This window comes from Gopherus evgoodei, chromosome 16 (assembly GCF_007399415.2).
Source record: "Gopherus evgoodei ecotype Sinaloan lineage chromosome 16, rGopEvg1_v1.p, whole genome shotgun sequence".
NCBI classification, from domain to species: domain Eukaryota; kingdom Metazoa; phylum Chordata; order Testudines; family Testudinidae; genus Gopherus; species Gopherus evgoodei.
The window spans coordinates 7,855,943-7,872,267 of NC_044337.1; the positions used below are offsets into that span (position 1 = coordinate 7,855,943).

The window sequence follows — 16,325 nt, forward strand, 5'->3', positions numbered from 1 at the left end:
CTGCAAATGCAAACGATACTGAAAAGAAACTGGAACGTGACTAACCCATTGCCTGAAAAGGAATGATTGACTGCCCCCTTATCTCTTGATGCATCAATTCCCCATCTACTCCTACATCCCAGCTGGCTGGAGAAAGGCAGCCTTATGAGACAGTGAACTCACAAGCTTCCATCCTTCATGGTCTAAATGGGAAGGGGTGAGCAAGGGGCAACACACTCTCTCTCTCTCTCTCTCTCTCTCTCTCTCTCTCTCTCTCTCTCTATATATATATATGAGAGAGAGAGAAACAGCATAATAATATTTCTGCAGAATACTGAGGAGGAAATCTAGTGATATGGGGCCATTTTATTTTGGATTTTTAGCTGATGTTGCACCTTCAGTTTAGTGACTAACCTCTGATCCCTGCTCTTTCCTGAGTTGAAAGGACATTAGATCAAGGGCCCAGTTAACTATGCAGCAGGGTGGGAATGCTGACATAGTCTTAGGAAAGGATGAGGGACTGAAAAGTCTTTCTCTGCCACAGTGTAATAGCAGCAGGGGCAACTCTAGGCATTTTCCCGCCCCAAGCACGGCAGGCAGGCCGCCTTCGGCGGCTTACCTGCGGAGGGTTCGCTCATCCCATGGCTTCAGCGGACCCTCCGCAGGCATGCCACCGAAGGCAGCCTGCCTGCCGCCCTCGCAGCAACCGACAGAGCGCCCCCAGTGGCTTGCCGCCCCAAGCACACGCTTGGCTCCTAAATAGCAGTAGCCTTAGAATGCCATTAGGAACAACACAGATCTCTTGGAGATTCTCAGATGACAGTGTAATGAACTTGCAAAGTACTATAATGCTTGGATGAGATGATGGTGTAGGGGGAGGAGGGTTTTAGGTTTATTAAGGACTGAAGAACCTTTTGAGAAAAGGGGAGCCTCTACAGAAAGGATGAGCTCCACTTAAACCAAAATAGACCCAGATGGCTAGCATTTAATATTCAAAAAGATTTTAGACTTATTTTTAAAGTAAGAGCTGAAGGAAAGCCGACAGATGCAGAGAAGCACATGGTTCCAGTGGAGATCTCCCTTGTGGATTAATTTATTAAAGGGGGAACTCTATGGTCTAGGAAAGCAGTTGGTAAAGATAAAGGTAGGGCCTAGTGAGCAACAGTCAAATGTAAAAGAATCCCATTTAAATATAACATATGGAGGCAAGCAACTGAATATTGATAAAATGTGCAAATGCTCACATAGAAATGCTAGAAGTCTTGAGTACTAAGATGGGTAAACTGGAGTGCCTGGCATTAAATGAAGATATTGTTATAATAGGTGTTGTGGAAACTTGGTGGAATGAGGACAATCAGTGGGAAATGGTAATACCAGAGTACAATATATAGATAAGAATGACGGAGTAGGTTGCACTGGTGGTGGAGTGGCTCTGTCTGTGAAAGAAACCATAGAGTCAAATAAAGTAAAAATCTTAAATGACTCTAAATATACCATAGAATCTCTTTGGATAGAAGAAGGACAGTAGGAGTATAATATTGAGCACCTGACCAGGATGGTGATTGTGATTATGAAATGCTCAGAGAGATTATAGAAGCAACAAAGACAGATAACGCAATAATAATGGGGGATTTCAGCTACCCTCATATTGACTGGGTATATGTCACCTCAGGAGGGTATGCAGAAATAACATTTCTAGACATGTGGAACAGCTTCTCCTGGGGAGAGGCAATTCTTGATTCATAACAGAGGTTCAAACTAAATATGTACGCCCCCCCCCCATATAAAAACAGTAAGAGGACCGAAAACATACTGTCATGGCTAAACAATAGAATAAACAAGGCAAAATGGTTAAAGGCAAAAAGACATCCTTTAAAAGTTGGAAGTCAGCTCCTACTGAGGTAAATAGAAAAGAGCATAAAGTCTGGCATGTCAAGTGTAAAGTGTAGTCAGGCAGGCCCAAAAAAAAATCTGAAGAATAGATAGTTAAAAATACAAAAGATAACAGCAATTTTTTTAAGTACATCAGAATCAAGAAGCCTGCAAAACAGTCATTGGGGCACTGGATGATCGAGATGCTAAAGGAGCGCTCAAAGAAGACAGGGCATTGCCAAGAAGCTAAATGAATTCTTTGCATTGGTCTTCACTGCAGTGGATGTGGAGGAGCTATTCTTTTTAGGTGACAAATCTGAGGAACTGTCCCAGATTAGGGTGTCAGTAGAGGAGATTTCTGAACAAATTGATAAACTAAACAGTAATATGTAACTGGCACCAGATGGGATTCACCCAAGAGTTTGAAGGAAATAAAATATGAAATTGGAGAATTACTAACTGCGATATGTAACCTATTGTTAAATCAGCGTCTCTACCAGATAACTGGAGGATAGCTAATGTAATGTCAATTTTTTTAAAAGGCTCCAGAGGCGATCCTGGCAATTAAAGGCCAGTAATCCTAACTTGAGTACCGGGCAAACTGGTTGAAGCTGCACTAAAGAACAAAATTATCAGACACATAGATGAAACACAGCAAAGAATCCTGTGGCACCTTGTAGACTAACAGACGTTTTGGAGCATGAACTTTCGTGGGTGAATACCCACTTCGTTGGATGCATGTCGGATGAAGTGGGTATTCACCCACGAAAGCTCATGCTCCAAAATGTCTGTTAGTCTATAAGGTGCCACAGGATTCTTTGCTGCATTTACAGATCCAGACTAACATGGCTACCCCTCTGATACTTGACATAGATGAAACACAGTACGTTTGGGAAGAGTCAATATGGCTTTTGTAAAGGGAAATCATGCTTCACCAATCTATTAGAATTCTTTGTGGGGGTCCACAAGCGTGTGGACAAAGATGCTGCAGTCACTATAGTGTACTTGGACTTTCAGAAAGCCTTTGACATGGTCCCTCACCAAAGGCTCTTAAGCAAAGTAAGCAGTCCTGGGGTCAGAGGGAAAGTCTTCTCAGGGATCAATAACTGGTTAAAAGATAGGAAACAAAGGGCAAGTTTACATTTAAATTGCTGCATTGGTGCCACTGCGCTACTGTAACGCTTTAATGAAGACGGTCGACACCGACAGGGGAGAGCTCTCCCGTCAGCATAGTTAATCCAGCTCCATGCGAGGCGGTAGCTATGTTGCAGGAAGAAGATCTCCCACCGACACAGCACAGTCTACATGGGGGGGGGCTAGGTCAATATAACTATGTCGCTCGGGAGGTGAGAGTGGATTTTTCAGACTCCTGAGCAACGTAGTTATACCAGTCTAGATCTGTAGTATCAGAGGGGTAGCCGTGTTAGTCTGGATCTGTAAATGCAGCAAAGAATCCTGTGGCACCTTATAGACTAACAGACGTTTTGGAGCATGAGCTTTCATGGGTGAATACCCACTTCGTCAGATGCAACGTCAGAAAGCTCATGCTCCAAAACGTCTGTTAGTCTATAAGGTGCCACAGGATTCTTTGCTGCTTTTATAGATCTGTAGTATAGACCAGACCATAGGGTAGGCATAAATAGTCATTTTTCACAAAGGACAGAGGTATATAGTGGAGTACTCCAAAGATCTACTGGGACCTGTGCTGTTCAACCCACGCATAAATGATCTGGAAAAGGGGTGAACAATGAGATGGCAAAATTTGCAGATGATGCAAAGTTCAAATCTTAGTGCAAAGAGTTACAGAGGGGTCTCACTAAACTGGGTGACTGGGCAACAAAATGGCAGCTGAAATTCAGTGTTGAGAAGTGCAAAGTAATGCACATTGGAAAAAATAATCCCAACTATACACACACAACGATGGGGTCTAAATTATCTGTTACCACTCAAGAAAGAGATTGTGGAGCCATGGTGGATAGTTCTCTAAAATGTGCATTCCATGTTCAATTCATATGATCAATGAGGTTTAAAAATCTATCTGAAATATATTTTTTTCAGGTGGGAATAAAACCCCCAGGGCTGTATTTCTACGTTGAGATAACGGCTAGGCATAGACACTTATCCTTTTGCTTTTGTCAGTTGTTTCTCTCTTCCTTCCTTTTCCCCATCTAGCAGCTATCTGTGTAGTACCTGGGAGTGTGGTCTAGTGAGCACCCTCGAGCATTTGGACTCAGGGTACCTGGGCTCTATTCCTGAGTCTGCACCTGACTTGCTGTATGAGCTCTGCCAGTTCATTTAACTTCTTTGGCCACAGTTTCACCATCTATACAATGGAGATGATACTTCCCCTGCTTCACAGGGGGTTCATATTAATTAATAATGGTCTTTAAATGCTTTGGTATCCTTGGATGAAAGGCATTGTGGAATGACAAAGTATTGTTAACACGCAGCCAGCTGGGAAGATAAAACCAGACACTACAGTTATGTCCAAAGTCAATGGCAGCACCATAGGGGTAGCAGGCCAGGAAGGGATGGATTTTCAACTCTGCTGCCCCTTCTTCCCAATGGAGGATTTAATTTGTTGTGGACTCCGGCCATAACAAAACTCATCAATGACGGAGACAGAATTGCAAGGGTTCTGTTGAGCCCCTGTACTTCCTACCTTTTTCCACTGCTCCCAAACTCGCAGGCTGGTCAACGTACCCTTTTAATGAAGCCAGTCGGTTAGACAATGGAATGGCCACCTCCTCTCCCCAGTCCCAATCACAAATCGAAGGTTGGCTGGGATCTATGCGGCTGCTCTTGTCAGATCCGAATCTGAGTTGTTGGAGGAGTCTGGCTTCATTGGATAGGGTGCTGCAGAGATTCAGCTTTTTCTGGGAGTCCGAGCAATCTTAGTCTACCCATGTGAAAAAGCCAAAAAAGGATTATTCTTCTTTCTCTTTTAGCTGTTAACCTAAATTGGAAGCAAAACTTCTTATTCACAAAAGGAAAAGAGAAGCATTGTATGAGTCACATCTGTGTCTGTCCCATAACTCTGCCTACCAGCAGTCCCTGGCATGGTGAATACAACCACCTTTTTTTGATTTGAAAAACAAGCAAACAACAAAAGCAACCCCTCTTCATCACCTCCCCCCCAAAATCCCTATCCACCCCAATCCCTTTCCACATCCATTGACTTAGACATCAATCATTCCATACTGCTGTCGCAGGGATTAGAGCATCGGCGTTTAACCTGGGATTTCTCTGCGATGAGGAGACACACGGGGGTTCAGCCAAAGGGACAGAAGCGGAGAAATCCTGCAGTTTACCCTCTTGTTTATTTTGTTTATTTTTCTCTTTCCTGAGAAATCTGATTAACCGGATATCTGTTTTTCTTTTCTGCTTTCTCCCCCGCTCCTCCCCTGCATTTCCCTCTCCCTGGTTTCGTTTCACCCTTTGTGTTGCTCCCCGTTTTTATTTTGGTTCTGGTTTGATTTCCGTGTCCTCCTGCTTTTGCCACCCCCTTTTTTTCTCCCCCCGCCTTCAATTCCAAGCGGGCGCATCAGTTATACTGACATGTATGAGATGCTGAGACACATGTCCCCACCTCTAGGCCTGGGAAAGAAATGTCCTGCTCGAGTTGCCTATAAGGTAGATCATCCTTAAAAACTCCCCAAACCACCAGTGAAAGCTTCTTTTGCCATGGCTGAAATGGGTGCCGTTTTCCTGTGATTTTATTGGTGTGATCCTGAGTTCTTTCTGGTGCTTAATCTTCTTAGTACGCAGGCAGCATTTTAAACGTGCCACATTTTTTATAATGTTTTTTTCAGTCATTAAAATTGTGACACGTTAGTTTGTCTTTCTAGCTATGTCTCCACCTATCTATATAAGTGTTGCTCTCTGTATCTTTCTGCTTTCTTTCCAGTCCACTGGGGGAGGGTGGGGGTGGGAAGTTGAGTTAATAAGCAATTTACGCCACCAATACAACTCCACTTATTTTTGTATATCTCTGTCTACTCGGACTAGCCTTTTAGTTGTGTGTTGTTTTTTTCTTTTAATTAGGTCAAAGTAATTAGGGTAGGCAGGGCCGTAGGAGGTAGAAAGTTATTAAATACAGTCGATACCATAAATGCTTCCTAATGCACTCATGGAAATAACTGCACACAAATCAAAGCATTTTGGTCCAAAGGAAAAAGAAAAATCACATATTATTTGTCCAAAAATAAAGTTTTAATTAAACCACAAGACATATTACATTTAAAAATACGTTAGTTGCTACATTTCAGACCCTGCTGTGGAGAGTGTGGTAGAAATGCAGAGATAAATTAGATTGAATGTATAAAGCGCGATCCAGGATTCCAGCCAATTCCCTCCCATTGGTTTCAGCGAGACTTGCGCTGCTGCCACCAAATTCTGCATGAAATTTGCATTTGGAGGGGGCTTCATTAGGAATATTTCTTTAGCTTTGGTTCTCATGCCTTCAAAGGGATTTTCAACAGGACTGGCTCCCATTCAAGACAATGGGAGTTTTACTGTTAACTTCAGTGGAAACAGAATTAGGCCAGCACTGAGCATTTTTGAAAATCCCACTCATCCACCCTGAGCTTTGCTTGGTGTGACAGGTTGGAATGAACCCAGACCACATCATACCTCCAAGTGTCACCTGATTTCTCATTTAAACTATATGACACTGAGTTTCAGGAGCGGTTCCACGTGAGATGGGCCTGTGCCAAAACCCCAGGTCCAGTCCCCACCTCCTTCCACTTCCAGGAAGACCTGAATTTCACTGTGGCCTTTCGTAGCGCATGTAAATATCAACCAAAGTTTCAAATACATACTTTCCACATGACTCTTCTCTGTTGTAGTGCATTTCCCCTCTATGGGACACAGTGAAAAGAAGGTAAGAATAGTTGGCTTGGAGGAGTATTTGGATCCAGTATTACACGAATGATCAGTTAGGTACATTTTGTGTGTACATCTAGATATGCTCCTGGCATAAGATGTGAGTACTCCAAAGGGGCGTATCTATTATGAATATATAATAATGGCCAAAATATAGTGAACATCCTTATAAAAACTTTGCAGGTACATTATCAATTTTTAAACTTCTATATTTCAGCCATTTAAAATATCCATTGGTAATATATATACACACTCAGAAAGGGTGACATTTGCAAAAGTGGCCACTGTTTTTTTTTAAGTGTGTCTATTTTAGAGGCCCAAAGACGGAGTGAGCTTGATTTTCAGAGCTGCTGGGTTTTGGTTTTTGTTTATTTGGGTTTTTTGGCCACTTTCTACATATGCTTTTTAGAGCAGACGTATGTACACACACAAACAGAAGCACAATATTTTCAATTGTTTTACTTTTTCCTACCTCTCTACATTAAAAGTAGCCAATAAGTGTGTTTAAAACATACATTTTAACAGGGTTATTGGCTGCTTGTAATTCTGCATTGTTTAGAGGCTGCATTTGTTGTTGTTTAACCTATATATGCAGACTTTTTTCCAACCTGAGACCTTACATACTTATCTGCCCTCATTCGTCACTAGAAAGTTCTTTTCCCATTAGGCTTCTTACAGGCAGTTTAATTTATGTCTGTATTTATAAACCTCTCCCGTAGCATTTAGGTATCCTTGAGTATTTTTTTTGAAATACAGCCACTTGATTCTTCCACCCTTAATTTTTACTCATCAAGTAGCAGATCTCCAGAGAGATAGCAGGGAGTGTACGCGAGACTCATAAGTAGAGGCGGGTCCAAGCTGTGAAGTTCAGATTCACAGTGAGACTTTCCCTGAGTTGAAGGTGGTCAGATATATTGTTCCACTTTGGCTCACTATAGAATAGGTCCAAGCTCTGGAGTTTGCACCTGGATCTTGATTTGAATTCCCCCTTCCCCCCCAAAGTACTGGAGGGTTAGATCAGTCATTGCAGGTTAGGCTCATCTCCATTGATAGTCGTAGCAGTGTTACTAGGGGATTTCACTCATTTAATTTGTAAAAATCCATGCTTTCGCTAATAATGACATTGGCTTTCATTGCCTCTCTCCTCCATTTTTATGAACTGACATGACTAGGAAGAGCATGTGCAAGGAGACATGTTTGTGCTGAAAATCTGCACTCATATTAACACAGCATGTGAATGGTTGCATTCAGTTGCCCTGGACTCCAGTGGTTGCCAAGTGGTCATTGTCTACCTGGTGTTACCATTGCTGTTCACCATGATCTGTTTGTAACTGATGGGAAAACTAAGTGTGACAGACAGTCGGCCCTACTTCAGGCACAGTGCAACCATCCATGCTCAGCTCCATGCACGTTTCAGATCACAAACAAATTTGCTTTCGAAGAAGATAGAAAATAAGTAAACAACAATTCAAATGACACCCTCTACTTGTGCAACTGTAGCTCAGAGACAGCTAGTGAAAGGAGTCAGCGTTTTGTCTCTGCCCTCTCCTGTTCTCTCACTGTCAGTAAAAGTCACTTGTTTTCTGTTCTGTTGGGCAAAAGGTTTTTTGCCCTTTTTGTCCCTCTTTGTAATATGTGTGTGTTGCCGACTCTCTCTTTGATTGCAAAGATCTGAGCAGCCTGTATGGTTTTGTCCCTGGCTCTGTCTGTTGACCTTCCCGATATTTCAGTGGTGTTTTTTGTTTGTTTATTTTCTCCAGCCTTTTGGGGCTCATGTTTCTTTCCATCAGTTTTTTTTTAATTTGTTAATTTTGTTCCTCCTTTGTGAACTGTTCTCCTTGGTTAGCAAGACCAATCCCTGCAGAGTTGTTATGCATGTGGCTTGCTGCTTGCCTTGATGTTCATGCATGGGAATCTTTTAGTGCCTTGTTCTGACACTCCTCAGGTGACAGGAGAGCTTTATCCCAAGAGACACTGGGCTTTCGAAAGAAGAAGACCACTTTCCTCGACATTGCTGGGGCTGGGGTAGGGGAAAGTAGCACTTTGTCTCCCCTCCAATTGATTAAACTTCTAGTGGTAGCATAGTTTCAAATTGGAGCCTTCGGTCCATTTAGCAGAGTTTACTGAGACTTCATCTTAGTCCTGTACAGGCCTTGTGAGTTTGTCAGCAGCCATGGGGAGGGCTGGTCCAGATTTTTTGGCAAAAGATGCAGATTTGGTGACACCAGCACATTTTGTGAGCTCGTGTCAGTTTCGCCAAACTGATCTTGTCAAAAACAAAACAAAACAATCAAAATGTTTTACAATGACATTTTTGAAACAAAATGTTTTGGTTGGAAGCAACATTTTGTTTGTTTATTAAAAATACAAAAAACCCTTTACAAATGGCCAAAAATGGAACAAAACATTTAGTTTGGGTTGAACGAATTGTTTCATTTTTGACAAAATAGAAACATTTTGTTTCAGGTTGAATGAAATGTTTAGTTCAACCAGAAACCTTTTTTTTTTTTTTTTTAATTTTAGATTTGCTGAAAATTCAAAAAAAAATTGGTCAATTTCTTTAAAATTACCAACAAACAGGAAAAAATTCATTATTTGCCCTGCTTTCGTTATGAGTCTCCCCTCTTTTTATAACGCACGCTGGGAGCATGGAAGCTTCTAAACATTGCTATTTTTAGCAGGTTTGTAGACAAATAATCCTGGCTAACCCCACCATTGTGCGTATGCACGCGTACATGCACACCCGGAAAAATTGCATAGGAAAATGGTCAGTGCATTATCTGAATACATTAGAAGATTTTTTGGCTGCAATGGTTGCATGCATCTTGGTGCTCGTGATGCTCTCTCTTGGAAATCTGTCCATTCGTTTTCAAGGCAATACAGTTAGCATTCCAGCAGCATGCTTTTAATCAGCTGGCAGAACTGGAGCCCAAGCGTTTGCAGTCATTGTACACAGCTCTTAACAATGGCATTTTCAGCATGGGGCTGATTTTATACATCCCAGAGAGTATCTGCAGTGAAATTGGGGGAAGGAAACCCAACCGGCGCAATGCCCTCTGTGTACTTGGCAATGCGTTGCTATTGAGCTGATGCCAAAGTGAATTAGAATTTGGAGGAGGGGGTTCAGTTTGATTTGAGTCGAGGTTCAACTCTTGAGCATAACGTCATTAGGCTTGGAAAGATTTGATTTTCATTGGTAAATGTCAATTTCACTGTACGCGCACAAACCGACGGAAGAAATATTTCCATAGGTGATAGTGGGAATGTACAGATAGGCTAAGTAAGAAAACTGATGCTTGAGAATATATTAGAGTTTGATTTAAGGCTATTTACTTCATATATTTTGACATAGGATGTTTACCGGTTATAAAGCTTTAATTTTTTGATTCGTCAATATTATGAAAAAAAAACCAAACAAATTCTGCCACGCCTCACTATAACATCAGCGGTTTTGCTGATACCAGGAATATCTGAACGTTGCCCCTGTGTCACACTGTGTGACTTTTGAACATCTACACTCTTCCAGCCAAAATACTGTTAATGCGTGTGTCAGCACAATGAGTGAATCTCATAGTGTGAACACATTGGAACAGTCCAGGAAAGAAAATGAAGAATATCCTCAGGGACAGACTTATTTTTCTCTGAGAGACTCTTCATTATTCAGGCATTGTGGCACACTTACAATTTGCCAAGCGTACCCGGTCCACCCCCTTACCTTGCCCATCTTGAACCACAGCCCATGATGACTACAAATTCCAGCATGCAATGCTTCATCTTGTTCTGAGTACCTCTCGGTTGGCCCAAAGGCTGAGCCTTGCATACCGAGATGGTAGTGCCCATGGCCTATACTATACTCCTTAGGCCATATCAAACCGGCCAGACTGGCTTTGGGGACACCTGGCAATATTCTCCCTCCCAAGCATTGTGTCAGGAATGGGGCCAGCAGAATTTGAATGTCTGGATTATGCTGTGAAAGATTCTAAATGAATCATAGACTTTAGCTGGTCTCTGTGCTAACTGGCTGGTCATTCTACTTTCTTCAAGAGGTGTTTGTATGGGAAAACGCAATGACTAGCCAGTCAAAAGACAGGGCATTAAATAAGCCAGAGCGTAATAGTTACAGTTAGAACAGGGTTAATTATTCATAGCAAATAATTTATTCAACAAATTCAGACTCTTTTTCTGCCAGCAGATTGTCCGTAAGCAGTTCTCAATTCTTTCAAATGTATTCACTGTTGGGAATCACTACCTCGGTGATTTTTGTCCCATAAATTGCCCATGAGTAGTTCAAAGTGCGTTTTCAGTATCCAAAATTTGAATGGTGTTAGCTAGTTTTAACAGGATATGCACAGAGCACATGGTGGTTTTTTCCACTGACATTTTGATGAGTGTAACATTGAGTCAGATTCCCCACACACATACTCATGTTTACAATTCACTTCCTTGCAGAGGGTCTATAGTTAGGAAGCCTGTGTGCCACTTAAATCTCACTTACGCCCTGAGATGTAAGGGATGTATAGGCTGTATAGTAGCCCTCTACACTGAGATGTTTTGCCCCTAACATTCTTTAATATCTGCTTAAAATTCTCTGTCTCCACTGGAATTCCTGTGAGTAAAGATTTTCAGGAGACTATTTGCTGAAAGTGAACATGAAATTGGCACAAATTCAGGCCAGGTCAGTTCTGTATTTTACTTGAATGAACATCTGTGCACAGTTAGTTGCCCAGTTCTAGTTACAACCCCTGTTAATAGCTGAGACATGTCTGATTCTCTCATCTCCTGGAGCAAGAAATGCTGCAGATGTAAGCTGTGCTCCAGTCTGTAATTGGCTGTTATCTTGTCATCTGGTTGCTCCCTCTTCTGTGATGCAGAGAGTTAATTAGGTTGCTCTAGAGAAAATATCACAGCCCCAGTCCCTGAGGCCTTTCATTTGTTAGGTTCCTCTTGTTAGCCTCTGTTCTGCTCATGTTGAGAAGGGAGAATGACTCTGAAACTGCCTAATTAATGTCTGGGGATTGAGGAAGTTTCTCTGGCACAGGTTAGGAAATCAGGAACTAGATCTCCATCTCCTTCTCTTCAAACTCCATTTGAGGAAATGTGAGAGCAAATGCAGTGAAGGAAGGGGAATGGCAAAAGGAGCCGAGAAATCTATTTTTGCCAGGCACAGAGATCTAGTGTGGGCTTTTCTCCTCGTCTAAGGAAGTCGTCTTCCCCCATTTAATTAGTGTAGCTAACCACACTTCTGATTTGTGGCAGGCAGTCCCAAGTTGATCCTGGAGTGGAGTGAACTCTTTACTGGAGTCTAGGAGCATTGTGATCCTTTCCCATCTGTGTCAACATGCTTTTATGTTTTCCTTTGAAATCTGGAGTAATGGAAAAATGCTGCAAATGAAACCCTTCCCCTCCTGCCTACAGTTCCTTCTGGCAAATTTTTGAATCACACTTCAAAGCAACAGGCAGTGCCAAGGCTCAGTAGGTTGCAGAGTGAGGACTGCAGGTCTGAAATACTGCTAAAATGGGCAATTTTTTGGTTTTGAGTGGGGCATGAAAGGCAGAGGGGCTAGATAGTGCAGCCCCCTCTCTCACTGAGCATGCTCGTTAGCTCTCACAGGGTTATAGTGATGCAAGGTTGCCTTGTTGTGCCGGAGAGGAATGGAGAGGATTAGTTCAGTCTGTGTAATGTGAACCCACTTCCAACCACTGTGGAAGGTATTAGATAAAGTGTGCAAATTTAGGTTGCTAATGATTGTGTTACACTCCTGAGCGTGCCTAGTCTGAACTAAGTGCTCAGAGGCCTGGGCAGACTCAGAGTGAGCAGATTGCTTGTGACTCAGTAAAAGTGCAAGGCCTCCTCTGCTGTCTTCTACGCTTGTTGCATAGTCCCAGAAGCTATATCAGGTCAAAGACGAAGCAATTACTTCCTCCCAGGTCCTTTGGTTTTGCAAGGAACCGTCACAGAAACTTTAAGCAACATTTTGACATTTTTCTCAGAATGGGGGTTGTAGAGGGAAGTGCTGATTACATGGTTTCAGAAGTGGTGAGCACACACAGCTCTCATGGACTGCAGTGGGACTTTTGAACACTCAGCACCTTTGAAAATCAGGCCCCTAAACTGTAAGCAATGGGATGTATTAGGGATGTATTAGCAGGATTGTTGCAAGCAAGACATGAGAAGTAATTCTTCCGCTCTACTCTGTGCTGATTAGGCTGCAACTGGAGTATTGTGTCCAGTTCTGGGCACCACATTTCAGGAAAGATGTGGACAAATTGGAGAAAGTCCAAAGACAGGCAACAAAAATGATTAAAGGTCTAGAAAACATGACCTTTGAGGGAAGATTGAAAAAATTGGGTTTGTTTAGTCTGGAGAAGAGAAGACTGAGGGGGGACATGATAACAGTTTTCAAGTACATAAAACAATTTTACAAGAAGGAGGGAGAAAAATTGTTCTTCTTAACCTGTGAGAGTAGGACAAGAAGCAATGGGCTTAAATTGCAGCAAGAGATTAGGTTGGACATTAGGAAAAACTTCCTAACTGTCAAGGTGGTTAAGCACTGGAATAAATTGCCTAGGGATGTTGTCTAATCTGCTTTTTAAAATCTCCGATGATGGAGATTCCACAACAACCTATCAGGGATGGTCTAGATAATACTTAGTCCTGCCGTGAGGGCAGGGGACTGGACTAGATGACCTCTCAAGGTCCTTCCAGTTCTATAATTCTATGATTTCTGTTTGGCAGGGCCTAGCAGCATTGCAGGTAGATGAGGCTTGTAACTGGGAGGAAGAAAAAAATAAATATTTGGCACATATTAAGGACTGCCAGGTGCTGTAACTGGAGGAAAGGGTTACTTTAAAGAGATATTTGCTATTTATGTTGCCAGATAAGACAATATGAATCAGCTTGTCCAGTGTGAACTAGAACTAGAAGCCTGAGCAGACTCATGCTGAGCTGGGTACTGGTGGAGTCAGTGACAGGGCTAAGTGTCTCTCCTAACAAACCTGGCCCCTGAGTGCTTATTCAGCATGACAGTGAGTAGCCCCGAAATAAGGGGAATCGACCATAGAAAAGGGCTGTTTTTTCCTTTCCTTTTCTCCAGGGATGCATTCAGAAAGGGGTGGCTGCTCTAAGTAGATGATTTAAAACCTTTGTGATAAACTCAAATCTTGCTATTGAGAGATACTGAGAGCATTTTATTCATGTGCATTACAGGTTGCTATCCTGTCTTCTGCTCTTTGGGAAGGAGTCATTCAAGTAGGGGATTGGGAGTCAGGACTCTTGAGTTCTGTTCCCAGCTCTGCTATTGACTCTCTTTGTGATCTCGTGGAGGTCACTTCATTTCTCTCCCTAATGGGAACAATAATAACCTGCCTCAGACAGGAGTAGTGAGGCTTATGGTCAGAATGTGCATGAGTGAGCAAGGCATTGCAGGGAGTGCAAAGAGACTTTCCTTGCTCAATGGCTAACTACAGTCCCATTGGAGGGCGTGCACACTGATCCTTGCCACCAGCTGTGGGAGGAGCTGGATGGATGGCAGAGGGAAGGCCCCTGGTCTTGTCCATCCTTTCTCCTGGCTGGGTCTGGAGGGCCATGATTGTGCCACACGTTGCAGTGGTGCTGGAGCTAGCTTGTGCTTCGCCCAGGAGGGAGTCTGGTTGAGTCTACTGGACTCACTACATCACCTCTGACATTAACAGCCAGATTTTAGTTCCGAATGAATATCTGTAAAGTGCTTTGAGATCCTCAGATGAAAAATGCTGTGCATGGGCTAAAAGTTATTCTTGTCTTTCAGTGCCATGGCTGGCATGTGTTGATAACATGTCCAATCAGAAATAACCCATACTGGGTCACTCTAGAGGTGTGGGCATTAGGTCATCCAATTAGTTTGTAATGTATGGCTGTCACGGCCGTGTAGGACTCTGCAAGGCAAAGCAGCCAGTCACATCACTCCTGCTACTCAGCAGTATGGTTACAATGGGACACAGAATAAATGTGGAGGGTCACACGTCCAGGTGGTTCGCTAGCACTGCACCCAGCGAACACCGGTTTGCATGTACACGTGAGCGTCCGTTTGCTCAGTTAATCAGCTGCGCCACACGTCTGTTTGTGTGTGCAGATACACAGGGCTACACGTGCCCTTGGAGAGTTCACTTTTGAAAACTGTCCTCCAAAATCCCATCAGCACTGATTGAAACTTGCGAGGAAAGGCCTCATTACATTGGTGCCTTGTCTGGTCACAGTCTGGGCTACATTCTGCCCTCTGTGCATGAGCACAGCTCCTCTTGGGAGTTAACTCTGCTAGGTCCGTGGGGAGAGCCAGGTTTTGCAGTCCCAGTTCTCAGGAGGATGGAGCTCTCCTATGAGGAATTATTTCTCACCTGCTTGGTCTTTATTTCCACGCATCTTCTTTCTCTCTCCATCTCTTATCTCTCTATCTCTCTCTCACTGAAGTAGGATTCAGTGGGGCTCTTTCAGTAAGTTAACCATTGGATTGCATTGAACACACTGCCTTTATGCTAACCTTTGGCGTGCTGAAGGAGGATATTCCAACCAAGGCGTTCTTTGGTTTTACACCATTGAACAGACAAAACGTGTGGAGCTTTGCCAGCATTCGATATTGCCTTTGAATTACATGGGGAGGAAACTCTCAGCTTTGATTTCGTTATCCCTCATGTCAATACACTGAGGAGCACCCCGGTCCTTGTTTTAAAGGGGGTTCTGTTAGGTTGGGCTGGTGTCTCCTAGCTCACTGATTACTAGACTAAACCTGTAGGGGGCAGGGTGGGTTGCTGCACCATCCTTTCACCCCAGTAGACATGGGATCAGAACCTAACACGTAAAATGAATGGGGTGGTCTCAGCTCTTTTCAGTGCTTGTTCACCATAGACAAAGATAATGTGCCAAAAGGATGCCCCAGCCCCACTATATGTCAGCAGGGCTCAGAATAGTGTTTAAAGTCCTACCACGCCCATCCCTGCCCTTCCGAGTGCTGGCCAGTTTCCCTGAGTGATCGAGTATTTATTTTAGCTCTTCCCACACTGCTCTATGGCAGCTGGCACTGTGTGTGCAGCCCTTGGCCTGTTGCTACACAAGTGGCTGGGAGGGTTCGAGGTTGAGGGCTGATGAAGCTAATGAGGGGAGTTATTCATTGAGGATCAGGTGCAGGCACATGCACGTGTTAACAGTCCAGTTTCCTTAAGCAACCATTGTGGTTTAAACAGGACAGGCTGGATTTCTCCCATGATGCTTGATGCTGGTACAATTTCATTGACGTCACCGGAGTTACTTCTAGGTTACCTGTAAGAGCAGGTGCCTGGGTGCTTCCTAGCACAAGCAGACAGTCAGACTAAAATAGTCTAGAAGCAGTAGTGTGGCCACGGTGGCACAGGTAGCAGCTCGGACTAGCTGCCCCGAGTACAGTTTCACCCGACACCCGGCATCCGTGGCTGGGCAGCTAGCCTGAGCCGCCACTCCGCTGCTGTTTATAGTGTTTCAGCACAAGAAGATGGGATCTACCCAAACTGGGATGCATGCTACCAGCTGTGGTGTAGACATACCCTAGTTTGCACTCCTAGAAGTGAACAGGGGAATCAGG

General features: G+C 43.3%; 1 protein-coding gene across 16 annotated transcripts in view; it reads left to right on the plus strand.

Moving 5' to 3' along the window:
• The window catches only part of CACNA1B (calcium voltage-gated channel subunit alpha1 B), a 507,473-nt gene that overhangs the window by 457,643 nt on the left and 33,505 nt on the right, over positions 1 to 16,325 (plus strand). For all 16 annotated transcript variants that reach the window (XM_030535592.1, XM_030535597.1, XM_030535598.1 and 13 more), the window contains one exon: positions 5,388 to 5,484. In XM_030535592.1, the coding sequence (XP_030391452.1) occupies positions 5,388 to 5,484 (97 nt within the window). The remainder of the gene's footprint in view (positions 1 to 5,387; positions 5,485 to 16,325) is intronic.